At 49.1% G+C, this 15,015-nt stretch overlaps 1 protein-coding gene across 1 annotated transcript in view; it reads right to left on the minus strand.

Annotated features, from left to right (window-relative positions):
* The window catches only part of LOC311099376 (GTPase-activating Rap/Ran-GAP domain-like protein 3), a gene marked incomplete at its 5' end in the record, with an annotated part of 169,741 nt that overhangs the window by 23,459 nt on the left and 131,267 nt on the right, over positions 1 to 15,015 (minus strand). Inside the window, 8 exons of the mRNA XM_084140083.1 lie at positions 5,360 to 5,464; positions 5,643 to 5,669; positions 9,693 to 9,807; positions 12,458 to 12,532; positions 12,653 to 12,775; positions 13,761 to 13,876; positions 14,363 to 14,469; positions 14,916 to 14,961. Of these exons, the coding sequence (XP_083996209.1) occupies positions 5,360 to 5,464; positions 5,643 to 5,669; positions 9,693 to 9,807; positions 12,458 to 12,532; positions 12,653 to 12,775; positions 13,761 to 13,876; positions 14,363 to 14,469; positions 14,916 to 14,961 (714 nt within the window). The remainder of the gene's footprint in view (positions 1 to 5,359; positions 5,465 to 5,642; positions 5,670 to 9,692; positions 9,808 to 12,457; positions 12,533 to 12,652; positions 12,776 to 13,760; positions 13,877 to 14,362; positions 14,470 to 14,915; positions 14,962 to 15,015) is intronic.

A 15,015-nucleotide genomic window follows, 5' to 3' on the forward strand; every position in this document is an offset into this window, starting at 1 on the left:
TATCCATCCAGGATACCTGGGCCAGGTCAATTAGGAAGGCCTGCTCGCTAAAGTGTTTTAGGGAGCGTTTGACAGTGATGAGGGGTGGTCGTTTGACCGCGGACCCGTTACAGACGCAGGCAATAAGGCAGTGATCGCTGAGATCCTGGTTGAAGACAGCGGAGGTGTATTTAGAGGGTAAGTTAGTCAGGATGATATCTATGAGGGTACCCATGTTTACGGATTTAGGGTTGTACCTGGTAGGTTCGTTGATAATTTGTGTGAGATTGAGGGCATCTAGTTTGGATTGTAGGATGGCCGGGGTGTTAAGCATATCCCAATTTAGGTCACCAAGCAGTACGAACTCTGAGGATAAATGGGGGGCAATCAATTCACATATGGTGTCCAGGGCACAGCTGGGGGCTGAGGGGGGTCTGTAGCAAGCGGCAACAGTGAGAGACTTATTTCTGGAAAGGTGGATTTTTAGAAGTAGAAGCTCAAACTGTTTGGGCACAGACCTGGATAGTATGATAGAGCTCTGCAGGCTATCTCTACAGTAGATTGCAACTCCACCCCCTTTGGCAGTTCTATCTAGACGGAAAATGTTATAGTTGGGGATGTAAATTTCAGAATTTTTGGTGGCCTTCCTAAGCCAGGATTCAGACACTGCTAGAACATCAGGGTTGGCGGAGTGTGCTAACGCAGTGAATAACTCAAACTTAGGAAGTAGACTTCTGATATTAACATGCAAGAAACCAAGGCTTTTGCGATTACAGAAGTCAACAAATGATAGCGCCTAGGGAGTAGGAGTGATACTGAGGGCTGCAGGGCCTGGGTTAGCCTCTACATCACCAGAGGAACAGAGGAGGACTAGAATAAGGATACGGCTAAAGGCTTTAAGAACTGGTCTTCTAGTGCGTTGGGTACATAGAATAAAGGGGGCAGATTTCCGGGCGTTGTAGAAAAGATTCAGGGCATTATGTACAGACAAGGATATGGAAGGATATGAGTAAAGTGGAGGTAAACCTAAGCGTTGGGTAACAATGAAAGAGATAGCATCACTGGAGGCACCAATTGAGTCGGTCTCCGCGTGTATGGGGGGTGGGACAAAGGAGCTATCTAAGGCAGGTTTAGCTGGGCTGGGGGATCTACAGTGAAATAGTACAATTAGAAATAACCGAAACAACAATAAGCTAACCATATTGACATGGGAGAGAGGCATAAAGCAATCACAGGTGTAATTTGAGAGAGCTAAGACAACAGCTGGTAATGACGACACAGTTTGGGCTGAGGCTAAACATAAACAGGATGCGGTACCGTATAAAGGAACAGTCCAGCAGGCATCAGCTGTATAGCTGAGTTATCATAAGGTCCGGTGAACAGCAATAGGATAGTTCGGAGGTAGTTTGGGGGCTGCTAAAGCACTAGCGAGCAAGAGCGTGTGCTAGCGGGCCGGGGCTAGCAGATGGAATCTTCGTGGTCGACGTCGTAACGGGAAGCCTGTTGTAACCACATCAGACGATTTCGTCGGCAGACCAGTCGTGTAGGGGGGCTGAGTCATTGGCTTACTAGTGCTCTCCCATGCTGTCCCAAGGAGGGGTGGTTCACGTTGTGGTTTGAGTCACTGTCCGGTTTAGCGCCCCCTCGGGCTTGTGTGGTGGGGGAGATCTTCGTGGGCTATACTTAGGTAGTAAGTTGGTGGTCTGTTGATATCCCTCTAGTGGTGTGGGGGCTGTGCTTTGGCAAAGTGGGTCAGGTTATATCCTGCCTGGTTGGCCCTGTCCGGGGATATCCTCGGACCCCGCCACAGTGTCCGCCCCAACCCCCCCAATCTGTAGCATTTCCACCCACACAAACCACACAGTCCCACACAGTCTTATGACAAAACTGTAAACTTTCATGAATATTTCCAGTTTTCTTCTGTTTACATGTTTTTATAACAGCTATCTGTACCCACTCATAAACCACCCATGTTCTGATACATTGAGAACATTACCAGAAGGCAATATTGGACTATTGTCACAGCATGTTGTGTGAGATGACAGAATGGCGCTGGAGGGCGTTTTACGGGCTCCTGACCAATTGTGCTATTTTGTGTATTTTGCCTACGTGAGAATGCTCTTCATTGACTACAGCTCAGGGTTCAACACCATAGTGCCCTCCAAGCTCATCACTAAGATAAGGACTCTGGGACTGAACACCTCCCTCTGCAACTGGATCCTGGACTTCCTGACGGGCCACCACCAGGTGGTGAGGGTAGGCAAAATCACCTCCCCCACACTGACCCTCACTGACCATGCACGACTCCAACACCAGCATTAACCTTTTACTGCAGTGGGCTAAATAAGGGTCACACAAAGTGTTTCTTGCCAGTCTTAAACAAATCTAAGGCCACTAATGGGGAAATTTGGTCATTTGACTGCAGGAAACGGCTACATTTGCTGATGACACGATGGTGGTAGGCATGATCACCGACGACGATGAGACAGCCTACAGGGAGGAGGTAAGAGACCTGGCAGTGTGGTGCCGGGACAACAACCTCTCCCTCAACGTCAGCAAGACAAATGAGCTGATCGTGGACTACAGGAAACGGAGGACCGAGCACGCCCCCATCCACATCGACGGGGCTGTAGTGAAGCAGGTCAAGAGCTTCAAGTTCCTCGGTGTCCACATCACTAAGGAATTAGCATGTTCACACACACCAACACAGTCATGAAGATGGCACGACAACGCCTTTTCCTCCTCAGGAGGCTGAAAAGATTTGGCGTGGGCCTTCAGATCCTCAAAAGTTATACAGCTGCACCATTGAGAGCATCTTGACTGTCTGCATCACCGCTTGTTATGGCAACTGCTTGGCATCCGACCGCAAGGCGCTACAAAGGGTAGTGCGTACGGCCCAGTACATCACTGGGGCCGAGCTCCCTGCCATCCAGGACCTCTATATCAGGCAGGGTCAGAGGAAGGCCTTAAAGATTGTCAAAGACTCCAGCCACCCAAGTCATAGACTGTTCTCTCTGCTACTGAACGGCAAGCGGTACTGATGCACCAAGTCTGGAACCAACAGGACCCTGAACAGCTTCTACCCCCAAGCCATAAGACTGCTAAATAGTTAGTTAAATTGTTAACCAATAGCTACCCGGAATATCTGCATTGACCCTTCTTGCACAAACTCTTTTGACTCATCACATACGCTGCTGTTACTGTTTATTATCTATCCTGTTGCCTAGTCACTTTATCCCTACCTATATGTACACATCTACCTCAATTATACTGGTAACCAGTGTATATAGCTGTCACGTCTACTCCCGCTCCCCCGCTCCGGCGCTCGACGTCGCCGGTCTACTAACCAGCGGTCCTGGCAACCCATCATTACGCACACCTGGCAACCATCATTACGCACACCTGCGCCCCATCATGAGGCACACCTGGACTTCATCACTCCCTGATTACTTCCCCTTTATCTAACACTCCGTTGTATCACCCATTAGGTAGTATTGTTTCCTGTTTTCATGTTTAGACGCTACTCCTGTTTTGTATTCACTCTATGTTCGTTCCTACTAAACTCACCGACTGCACCTGCTTCCTGACTCTCCGTTACAATAGCCAAGTTTTCATTACTCATTGTGTTATTATTTTTCTATTATTTCTCTTTTTTTCTGTCTGCATTTTGTATTTTGTATTTATAATGGATCCCCATTGTTGGGAAGGGCCCATAAGTAAGTATTTCACTGTTAGTATACAGTGCCTTGCAAAATTATTCATCCCCCTTGGCGTTTTTCCTATTTTGTTGCATTACAACCTGTCATTTAAATGGATTTTCCTTTGGATTTTATGTAATGGATATACACAAAATAGTCCAAATTGTTGAAGTTAAATGAAAAAAATTGAATTCTAAAGAATAAATAACGGAAAAGTGGTACGTGCATACGTATTCACCACCTTTGCTATGAAGCCCCTAAATAAGATCTGGTGCAAACAATTACCTTCAGAAGTCACATAATTAGTTAGATTGCACACAGGTGGACTTTATTTAAGTGTCACATGATCTGTCACATGATCTCAGTACATATACACCTGTTCTGAAATCTGTCTGCAACACCACTAAGCAAGGGGCACCACCAAGCAAGCGGCACCATGAAGACCAAGTAGCTCTCCAAACAGGAATCTAGAATCTTGGAATGGCCTAGTCAAAGCCCAGACCTCAATCCAATTGAGAATCTGTGGTATGACTTAAAGATTGCTGTACACCAGCGGAACCCATCCATCTTGAAGGAGCTGGAGCAGTTTTGCCTTGAAGAATGAGCAAAAATCCCAGTGGCTAGATGTGCCAAGCTTATAGAGACATACCCCAAGAGACTTGCAGCTGTAATTGCTGCAAAAGGTGGCTCTACAAAGTATTGACTTTGGGGGGGGGGGGGGGGGGGTGAATAGTTATGCACGCTCAATTTTTCTGTTTTTTAAAATCTTTTTTCTTGTTTGTTTCACAAGAAAAAATATTTTGCATCTTCAAAGTGGTAGGCATGTTGTATAAATCAAATGATACAACCCCCCCCAAAATCTATTTTAATTCCAGGTTGTAAGGCAACAAAATAGGAAAAATGCCAAGGGGAGTGAATACTTTCGCAAGCCACTGTACATACACCTGTTGTTTACGACGCATCTGACAAATAACATTTTACTTGAGATTAAAATAGGCTTAATTAAATCACTATGGAATCCTTTCATTGGTAGCAGGTAATCTAGGGGATGCTCTGATGTATGTCACAACTTAGTGAATTCTGTCTTTCAATATTATGGTGAATACAAGACTGGCTTTTGTGATTGCTGCTTTTTTGTGATTGGTGCTAAGACAACTATATGATAGAAGTAACCTGGAATGTTCTCTTTACATTATATTGAAATGCAAACAAGCTTTATTGGGATGAACATTTCTTATGTTCTGTCTGACTATGTGCCTGTCTTTGTGTGTGTGTGTCTCTCTCTTTCACTAACTCCCTTCATGTTTGTCCCCCCTTGTTCACGCTGTCTCATTCTCTCTCTCTCCTTCTCTCTCCTTCTATAAAGAGTGATAACAGCGGGAAGTGTATCTCAGTAGGTCAACTCAGAACCCGTTCCTGCAGGACACACACACACGCAAACAAACACACAAACAGCAGTCTACAGGGGGTGGATATGTATAGGTCAGCCTCCTCAGACCAGAGAGGAAGATCAATGTGAGAGAGAAGTAAACACACTAAAATACTCAGAGAAAGAGGGATGGAGGGAGAGGGAAGCAGAGAGAGAGAGGAGAGATGGAGGGAGGGAAATAGGGGATGAGGAGAGACAGAGAGACAGAAAGAGAAAGACAGACAAAGAGAGAGACAAAGAGACCATCACCCACCTTTGTCAGCCCTGGTGATGAGGAGATCCTGAGGTTCTAGAACATGCATCTGCTTCACCACCATGGTTTTATCAAACACCTGCACTGGGGGCAGGACCTGGGCGTCTACCAACACAACACAATGCATTGGTCTATTGGTCATTCCTTATGCAGCACTAAGGATCTTACTATTGTTGAAACACTGACATTGGCTGAAATAGTAGGCTGAATTAAATGATTTAGGTCTATTGAACACTAAGAAGTTGTAGCACTGAATGGGGAGAATTGACTGTGTTACACTCACCTGGGTTTGAAAGAAGTGGATCAACAGCTGAAATATAGGGAAAGTATAATGTTAAGAGTTGAATTTTATGACTACATCAATGCTGATTGAATCATTGATATTATTGGTGATATTCAAGTGATAATTGAATAATGCATATGACAGTTATAATAAAAAAAAAGAGTCCACTGTAATTATAAAGTGTCACGATCGTCTTCAAAATGAGCGGACCAAGGCGCAGCGTGATAAGCGTACATACTTTATTAAATAAAGCGCACACACGAAAATGAAACAAAACACGATCGTAACGTCCTCAGTGACAAAAACACGGAACACTGGAACACAGGAACAACAGGAACATAAAGGAACAAAAACCCACAAACACAAGGTGAAAACACACACTTTAAATATGGCTCCCAATCAGAGATAACGAGCCGACAGCTGACACTCGTTACCTCCGATTGGGAGTCACAAGACCAATTACCCCAAAAACACAAACAAATGAAACGCACCCATACCCAACACCACCAAATGAAATACACCCTGACTCTAACTACACAGTCCCAGAGCCAGAGTGTGACAGTACCCCCCCCCAAAGGCGCGGACTCCGACCGCGCCTACACCCAAAAAATGGGGAGGGCTGGGTGGGTGTTGCTCCACGGAGGCGGCTCTGGCACTGGTCGTGGTCCCCACCCCACCATAGTCACTACCCACTTAGGTAACCTCCTCCAACTGACCACCCAACACCCTAACCCACCTGGATTAAGGGGCAGCACCGGACTAAGAGGCAGCACCGGACTAAGGGGCAGCACCGGACTAAGGGACAGCACCAGGATAAGGGGCAGCACCGGACTAAGGGGCAGCACCGGACTAAGGGGCAGCACCGGACTAAGGGGCAGCACCGGACTAAGGGGCAGCACCGGACTAAATGGCGGATCCTGGCTGGCTGGCTCTGGCGGATCCCGGCTGGCTGGCGGATCCTGGCTGGATGGCTCTGGTAGATCCCGGCTGGACGGCTCCGGCGGATCCCGGCTGGACGGCTCCGGCGGATCCCGGCTGGACGGCTCCGGCGGATCCCGGCTGGACGGCTCCGGCGGATCCCGGCTGGACGGCTCCGGCGGATCCCGGCTGGACGGCTCCGGCGGATCCCGGCTGGACGGCTCCGGCGGATCCCGGCTGGACGGCTCTGGCGGATCCCGGCTGGACGGCTCATGGCTGGCTGACGGATCTGGCTGCTCATGGCTGGCTGACGGATCTGGCTGCTCATGGCTGGCTGACGGATCTGGCTGCTCATGGCTGGCTGACGGATCTGGCTGCTCATGGCTGGCTGACGGATCTGGCTGCTCATGGCTGGCTGACGGATCTGGCTGCTCATGGCTGGCTGACGGATCTGGCTGCTCATGGCTAGCTGACGGATCTGGCTGCTCATGGCTGGCTGACGGATCTGGCTGCTCATGGCTGGCTGACGGATCTGGCTGCTCATGGCTAGCTGACGGATCTGGCTGCTCATGGCTGGCTGACGGATCTGGCTGCTCATGGCTGGCTGACGGATCTGGCTGCTCATGGCTGGCTGACGGATCTGGCTGATCCTGTCTGGCGGAAGGCTCTGGCTGATCCTGTCGGGCGGAAGACTCTGGCTGATCCCGTCTGGCGGAAGGCTCTGGCTGATCCCGTCTGGCGGAAGGCTCTAGCTGATCCTGTCTGGCGGAAGGCTCTGGCTGATCCCGTCTGGCGGAAGGCTCTGGCTGATCTTGTCTGGCGGTAGGCTCTGGCTGATCCTGTCTGGCGGAAGGCTCTGGCTGATCCTGTCTGGCGGAAGGCTCTGGCTGATCCTGTCTGGCGGAAGGCTCTGGCTGATCCTGTCTGGCGGGAGGCTCTGGCTGATCATGTCTGGCGGAAGGCTCTGGCTGATCCTGTCTGGCGGAAGGCTTTAGCGGCTCCTGTCTGGCGGAAGGCTTTAGCGGCTCCGGTCTGGCGGACGGCTCTGAAGGCTCATGGCAGACGGGCGGCTTAGCAGGCTCAGTACATACGGGCCGTTCATGCAGCGCTTGGCATACGGACAGTTCAGACGGCGTTGGGCAGACGGGCAGTTCAGGCAGTGCTTGGCAGACGGACAGTTCAGACGGCGTTGGGCAGACGGGCAGTTCATGCAGTGCTTGGCAGACGGACAGTTCAGACGGCATTGGGCAGACGGGCAGTTCATGCAGCGCTTGGCATACGGACAGTTCAGACGGCGTTGGGCAGACGGGCAGTTCAGGCAGTGCTTGGCAAACGGACAGTTCAGACGGCGTTGGGCAGACGGGCAGTTCATGCAGCGCTTGGCATACGGACAGTTCAGACGGCGTTGGGCAGACGGGCAGTTCAGGCAGTGCTTGGCAGACGGACAGTTCAGGCCCCGTTGGGCAGACGGGCAGTTCAGACGGCGTTGGGCAGACGGACAGTTCAGGCCCCGTTGGGCAGACGGCAGACTCTGGCTGTCTGAGGCGCATCGTAGGCCTGGTGCGTGGTGCCGGAACAGGAGGTACCGGGCTGAGGACACGCATCTCAGGGCTAGTGCGGGGAGAAGCAACAGGGCATGCTGGACCCTGGGGACGCACCGTAGGCCTGATGCGTGGTGCCGGAACTGGAGGTACCGGGCTGAGGACACGCATCTCAGGGCTAGTGCGGAGAGAAGCAACAGGGCATGCTGGACCCTGGGGACGCACCGTAGGCCTGATGCGTGGTGCCGGAACTGGAGGTACCGGGCTGAGGACACGCATCTCAGGGCTAGTGCGGGAAGCAGGAACAGGGCATACTGGACCCTGGGGACGCACCGTAGGCCTGATGCGTGGTGCCGGAACTGGAGGTACCGGGCTGAGGACACGCATCTCAGGGCTAGTGCGGGAAGCAGGAACAGGACGCACAGGACTCGGGGAACACACAGGAGGCTTAGTGCGTGGTGTAGGCACTGGTGGTACTGGACTGGAGACAGGAGGTGGTGCCGGAAATACCGGACCGTGCAGGCGTACTGGCTCCCTTGAGCACTGAGCCTGACCAACCTTACCTGGTTGTATGCTCCCCGTCGCCTGACCAGTACAGGGAGGTGGAATAACCCGCACCGGGCTATGTAGGCGAACCGGGGACACCATGCGTAAGGCTGGTGCCATGTAAGCCGGCCCGAGGAGACGCACTGGTGACCGGATGCGTGGGGCCGGCCTCATGACATCTGGCTCAATGCTCAGTCTAGCCCGGCCGATACGTGGAGCCGGAATGTACCGAACCGGGCTATGCCTGCGTACAGGAGACACCATGCGCTCTACTGCGTAACACGGTGTCTGCCCGTACTCTCGCTCTCCACGGTCAGTCCAGGGAGTAGGCGCAGGTCTCCTACCTGACTTCGCCACACTCCCTTCTAGCCCCCCCCCAAGAAATTTTTGGGTAGTACTCTCGGGCTTCCAGCCTTGCCTCCGTGCTGCCTCCTCATATCGCCGCCTCTCGGCTTTAGCTGCCTCCCGCTCTTCACGAGGACGGCGATATTCTCCCGGTTGATCCCAAGGCCCCTCACCATCCAGAATCTCCTCCCATGTCCATGAATCCTTTATGGGAGTCCATAAATCCTGTGTAGGTAGGTCCTGTTGCCGCTTGACACGCTGCTTGGTCTTTTTGTGGTGGGTTTTTCTGTCACGATCGTCTTCAAAATGAGCGGACCAAGGCGCAGCGTGATAAGCGTACATACTTTATTAAATAAAGCGCACACACGAAAATGAAACAAAACACGATCGTAACGTCCTCAGTGACAAAAACACGGAACACTGGAACACAGGAACATAAAGGAACAAAAACCCACAAACACAAGGTGAAAACACACACTTTAAATATGGCTCCCAATCAGAGATAACGAGCCGACAGCTGACACTCGTTACCTCCGATTGGGAGTCACAAGACCAATTACCCCAAAAACACAAACAAATGAAACGCACCCATACCCAACACCACCAAATGAAATACACCCTGACTCTAACTACACAGTCCCAGAGCCAGAGTGTGACATAAAGCGCATTTCATTCTACAAGCTCAGTGTGATGACCTCACCATCTATCATCATGACCCCTGCTGCTTCCGTGGCGACCAACAGAGACTGACCCCAGGAGTCAGCACACACTGTCTCATAGGGAAACGTACTGCAGAATGACTGGGACTCCCAAGGCTGCAACACACGCACACGCACTCGCACGCACACACACACACACACACACACACACACACACACACACACACACACACACACACACACACACACACACACACACACACACACACACACACACATTTAAAAAGGACATCACAGGAAAACCAACACGTATTTACCAGTATAGCCACTGGTGTCTACATTATGTTACAATGCATGCTAAAACAGAATATATCATAATTAGTAAATATGTCATTATGGCATGGTGATCCATTATGCCTCAGTGAGAAAAAGTAGTGCATGGTAGAGGTTGACACGGGAACAGGACTCACGCGGGTCTTGCGGGTCCCGCGGGATTCTAGTAGGAATGGGAGTCAAGTTCTAGAGTCAAGTTCGGGACAGGACGGGACAGGATCAACAGTCCACAGGAACGGGCAGTACAGGAATAGTTAAAAACAGATTTTTTGGGGCGGAAGTATGTCATGTGTGGAGCATTTCATAAAAATCAACAACTGTGTAGGCTAGGCTTAATATACAAAAGTATGTGGACACTTGTTCTTTGAAAATCTCATTCCAAAATCATGGGCATTAATATGGAGTTGGTCCCCCCTTTGCTGCTATAACAGCCTCCACTCTTCTGGGAAGGCATTCCACTAGATGTTGGAATATTGCTGTGGGGACTTGCTTCCATTCAGCCACAAGAGCATTAGTGAGGTCGGGCATTGATGTTGGGCTATTAGGCCTGGCTCGCAGTCACCGTTCCAATTCATCCCAAAAGTATTCGATGGGGTTGAGGTCAGGGCTCTGTGCAGGCCAGTCAAGTTCTTCCACACCAATCTCGACAAACCATTTCTGTATGGACCTCGCTTTGTTCACAGGGGCCTTCTCATGCAGAAATAGGAAGGGCCTTGCCCAAACTGTTGCCACAAAGTTGGAAGCACAGAACCATCCAGAATGTCATTATATGCTGTAGCGTTAAGATTTCCCTTCACTGGAACTAAGGGACTGAGCCCGACCCAAACAGCCCAGACCATTATTCCTCCTCCACCAAACTTTACAGTTGGCACTATGCATTGGGGCAGGTAGCGTTCTCCTGCATCCGCCAAACCCAGATTTGTCCGTCGGACTACCAGATGGTGAAGCGTGATTTATCACTCCAGAAAACGCGTTTCCACTGCTCCAGAGTCCAATGGCGGCTGGCTTTACACCACTGCAGCCGATGCTTGGCATTGCCCATGGTGCTCGGCTGACGTTGCTTCCAGAGGCAGTTTGGAACTCGATAGTGAGTGTTGCAACCGAGGACAGACGGTTTTTACGCATTTCGCGCTTCAGCATTTGGCGGTCCCGTTCTGTGAGCTTGTGTGGCCTACCAATTCGCGGCTGAGTCGTTGTTGCTCCTAGATGTTTCCACTTCACAATAACAGCACTTACAGTTGACCGGGGCAGCTCTAGCAGGGCGGAAATTTGACGAACTGACTTCTTGGAAAGGTGGCATCCTATGACGGTGCCACGTTGAAAGTCACTGAGCTCTTCAGTAAGGCCATTCTACTGCCAATGTTTCTCTATGGAGATTGCATGGCTGTGTGCTCGATTTTATACACCTGTCAGCAACGGGTGTGGCTGAAATAGCCAAATCCACAAATCTGAAGGGGTGTCCACATACTTTTGTATATATAGTGTAGTTTACTTAATAAAAATCAATATAAAAAGGGTAATTTCCCCCCTCCCCCTTCCGTATCACTCTTGCGCCTCGCTCCAGTTGTAGCCAGTCACTATAGGCTACCTCAGATCACTATAGGCTACCTCAGATGCCAATCTACGTCAGTAGGCTAAATGATGAAGCCTCCAATAGAGGAATTGCAACGTCTTGTTGCAGCCAAGGACCCATCACTAACATTAACATTAGAGCCAAGGAAAGAGCGGTGTTTTAGCAATATTTTATGGAGTTGTCTTTGACAATGAAGGAACCGAGTACACAGCTGGTAAAAAATAGTGTGGTTTAATCAAATAGGCTACCATCTGGAGAGCGGGACAAGCGGCCTGAAGCGGCATAGCTGCTCTACTCCCAACAACTTTACCGTCAAGCCCAATTGTTCGCGTTTTTAACTAAACCTGAGGCGAAGAGTGAAATAAAAATAGATTGATTTATGCAGTAGCCTACTGCCGTAATGAAAAATGTTATGTTGGTGTTGTAAATGTTAATGCGTTGTAAGTGTTCATATGTGACGACCAGTGCTCAGCTCTAGGCTACAGAATGATGCCGGTGCTGAGCAGACCATCCTGCTGGGGTCTCTGTCCTCATCCTCCAGCCTTAATCCATCTACATTTAGCTAATTTAAAATACGTTCTTATCCAGAGCGACTTAGGCCTACAATCAGTTCATTTAACAAAAATAAATAATATTATCACAGTCGCATATTACATTACTGAAATAATTTTCAATACTTCCTAAACAAACACAATAGCCTACATATTTCTGTGTGCAAAAATGAGCACGGGACGGGAGTGATTTTTATCAGGAAGGGACAGGAAAGTTCAGTACAGTACAGGAAAATAATTGACAGGACAAGACCGGAAAGGAATGAATTTTCACTCCCGCGTCAACCTCTAGCGTATGGGGCTGAGTGTGTGTGTGTGTGTGTGTCTGTGTGTGTGTTGGTCTTCTCACCTCTTTTCTACACAGGCCTGTAGTGACCAGACTGGTGGGGGCATCTCCTCTGACGATGGTCTTCAGCTTTAGTGCCTGAACAACAGAGAGAGAGCTTGAGAGAGTGTGGTGCGTGCGTGAGATAAAGAGTGTGACTGTGCTCCTCTGTATCTCTGTGTTGACCCTGTGTATGTTGTTTGTCCCTGTGTCTGTCACCTGTCCTATCCTGACGAACTCGGCCTGTCGTGCCTCCTCCTTCTTGCGCGCGGACTTGGGCGACTCTGGCAGCACGTCACTGAACGAGCGTCTGTTGAGCATGTTCTGGGGAGAGAAGGGAACCTGCACATGGGACAAGTGCACACACATGCGCACACACACACACGCGAACACAGACGGGCACATACACACACACACATACGGGCACACACACACGCATGCACACACACACAGAGACACACACAGAAAGAGAGACAGAGAAGCGGGCTTCAGAGATAGTGGGAAATACAGCAGCATAGCATATAGCAGCATAGCATATAGCATAGAACAGAGTCATATGAGAAACAATAGAGAGGAGTGGGAAGATGAGAGAGGGAAGGGGGGAAAAAGAGGGGGAGAAAGTAAAAGACAGAAAGAGAGAGTGTGTATGTGTGTCTGAGAGAGAGAGGGAGAGAGAAAAACGGAGAAAAACAAAGAAAGAGGGATAACAAAAGAGAGATGGGGTACAGAGAGAGAGAGAGGGGGGAGAGTCCAGCCACAGAAAGTGAGCATTGCAGCAGTATCCAATAGTCCCAGTGTTATGCAGTCTGCAGTGGTTAGAGCCGAGAGAGATAGACAGGGCTGCAGTGGTTCAGAACAGTAGGTAGCTCAACTGGCTGTGACACAAAAAGTGACCAGAGAGCCTGGATCAGATCAGTGGTTAGAAGCTGGTGCAAAGGATAAGGTATAGAGTACTGTCACTACCTCATATTCCAATCAAGGTGCATGAATTAAGGAGCAAACTCGTGGAGGACTATGGAAGTTGGAGGACTATGGAAAATACCTTGTTTTTTGAAGCAGGAGCAGAACCAGAGGAAAAGAGAGGAGAGCCCCATACCCTTTTCACACCATCGTGTCAACCTGAACCACACTGGCACAGATATTTTATTTTCCTCACTGTCACCACTGTTCCTACAACTATAGTGGCTGGATGCATAACCAAGCCAGTGGAGGACAACTCAGTTTAGCTCAGCTCAGCTCGGTTTGGCTCAGTAGTGTGAAAAGGGTAGGGAAGAAGGCCCAAAGGACTAGACTAGGCTGGGTTAGTTAGGGTGTGGCAAAGCTGTACCTTGTGGAGGTCAGGGATGAGGTCCTGGTAGAGGGAACGGATCAGCATGTCCAGAGTCCGCTGGCGCTTCTGGGCAAACGTGGGCGTCTCCAGGGTGGCCTTCTCTCCATTGATTACTGCAGGACAGAGAGAGGGGTTAATTAGTAGAACATACCCACATGCACGTACACATTTCTTATGTGATCACCATAAAAAGACAAACCTAGAACAATACACAGCTTCAAAAACTCTATTCCAATTCAAACATTCTTTGGTCACATTTAAACTATCAACATCTTGTAAAGGCTTACTGAATGCCTCCATAAAGCCTTTGTAATGTCTACATACTGTAGATGTTTTACTAATAATTCATATCTCCTACTATGATTATGACACATGTGGCAAAGCACGAGGAAAGGGTCTTTAAATGTGACATTTGCTCATGAAGGTTTTGTAAGTTTGACCGATTCATCACTGCAGTGCATTAGCTCATTGCATACAGTAGAGCAGTAACAGTCTGTAAACTAAACAGTCTGTAAACTAAACAGTCTGTAAACTAAACAGTCTGTAAACTAAACAGTCTGTAAACTAAACAGTGTGTGAGAGTAAGTCACTGGTCTTACGCTTGACTAACAAAAAGTCCCTGAATTCTTGGTGGTCTGTAAACACTGGTGGTGAGGGGAGGGGCGGTCCGAACAGTGGCACACTCTCCTCAGAGAAAATCTTCAATCTGGAACACACAAAGCACTGTTATACTAAACACACACACACATACATATGTAGGATCTTAATTTGAGGCAGTGTGCTACAGCAGGAAAAGAATCCTCCAGCAACAGGAAATGTGAATTATTACGTGGATTATCATTCATCAATATTTTTTGTGGGGGTTGATACATTTTACGCTAGGGCAAATCAAGTCTGACATTTTAAAGTGAAAATTACAAACTTTAGAAGCATTTTTAAAACCCCAGCTTGCATTTTCTGCTGTGCAGGAAAATTCTCATCTACAAAAGTGTGATCAAATTAAGAACCTACATCTGTATGCATGTATGTAAGTATGCATGCACACACACACACGTACACACACGTGCACACACACGTGCACACACACGCACACACACACCAACAACGTGCCATGTACCTGAAAAATACTAATGAAAAAGCACCCCCACATACCTGTAACTGTCGTTTTGACTGTTATATCTAACTAATGCAAAAATATCTGGCAGAGAAAATTAAGGAAATAACCTGAACACATACACATCACTGCTAGCTT

Source organism: Coregonus lavaretus, assembly GCF_964263955.1.
Source record: "Coregonus lavaretus genome assembly, chromosome: 24".
Lineage (NCBI taxonomy): Eukaryota > Metazoa > Chordata > Actinopteri > Salmoniformes > Salmonidae > Coregonus > Coregonus lavaretus.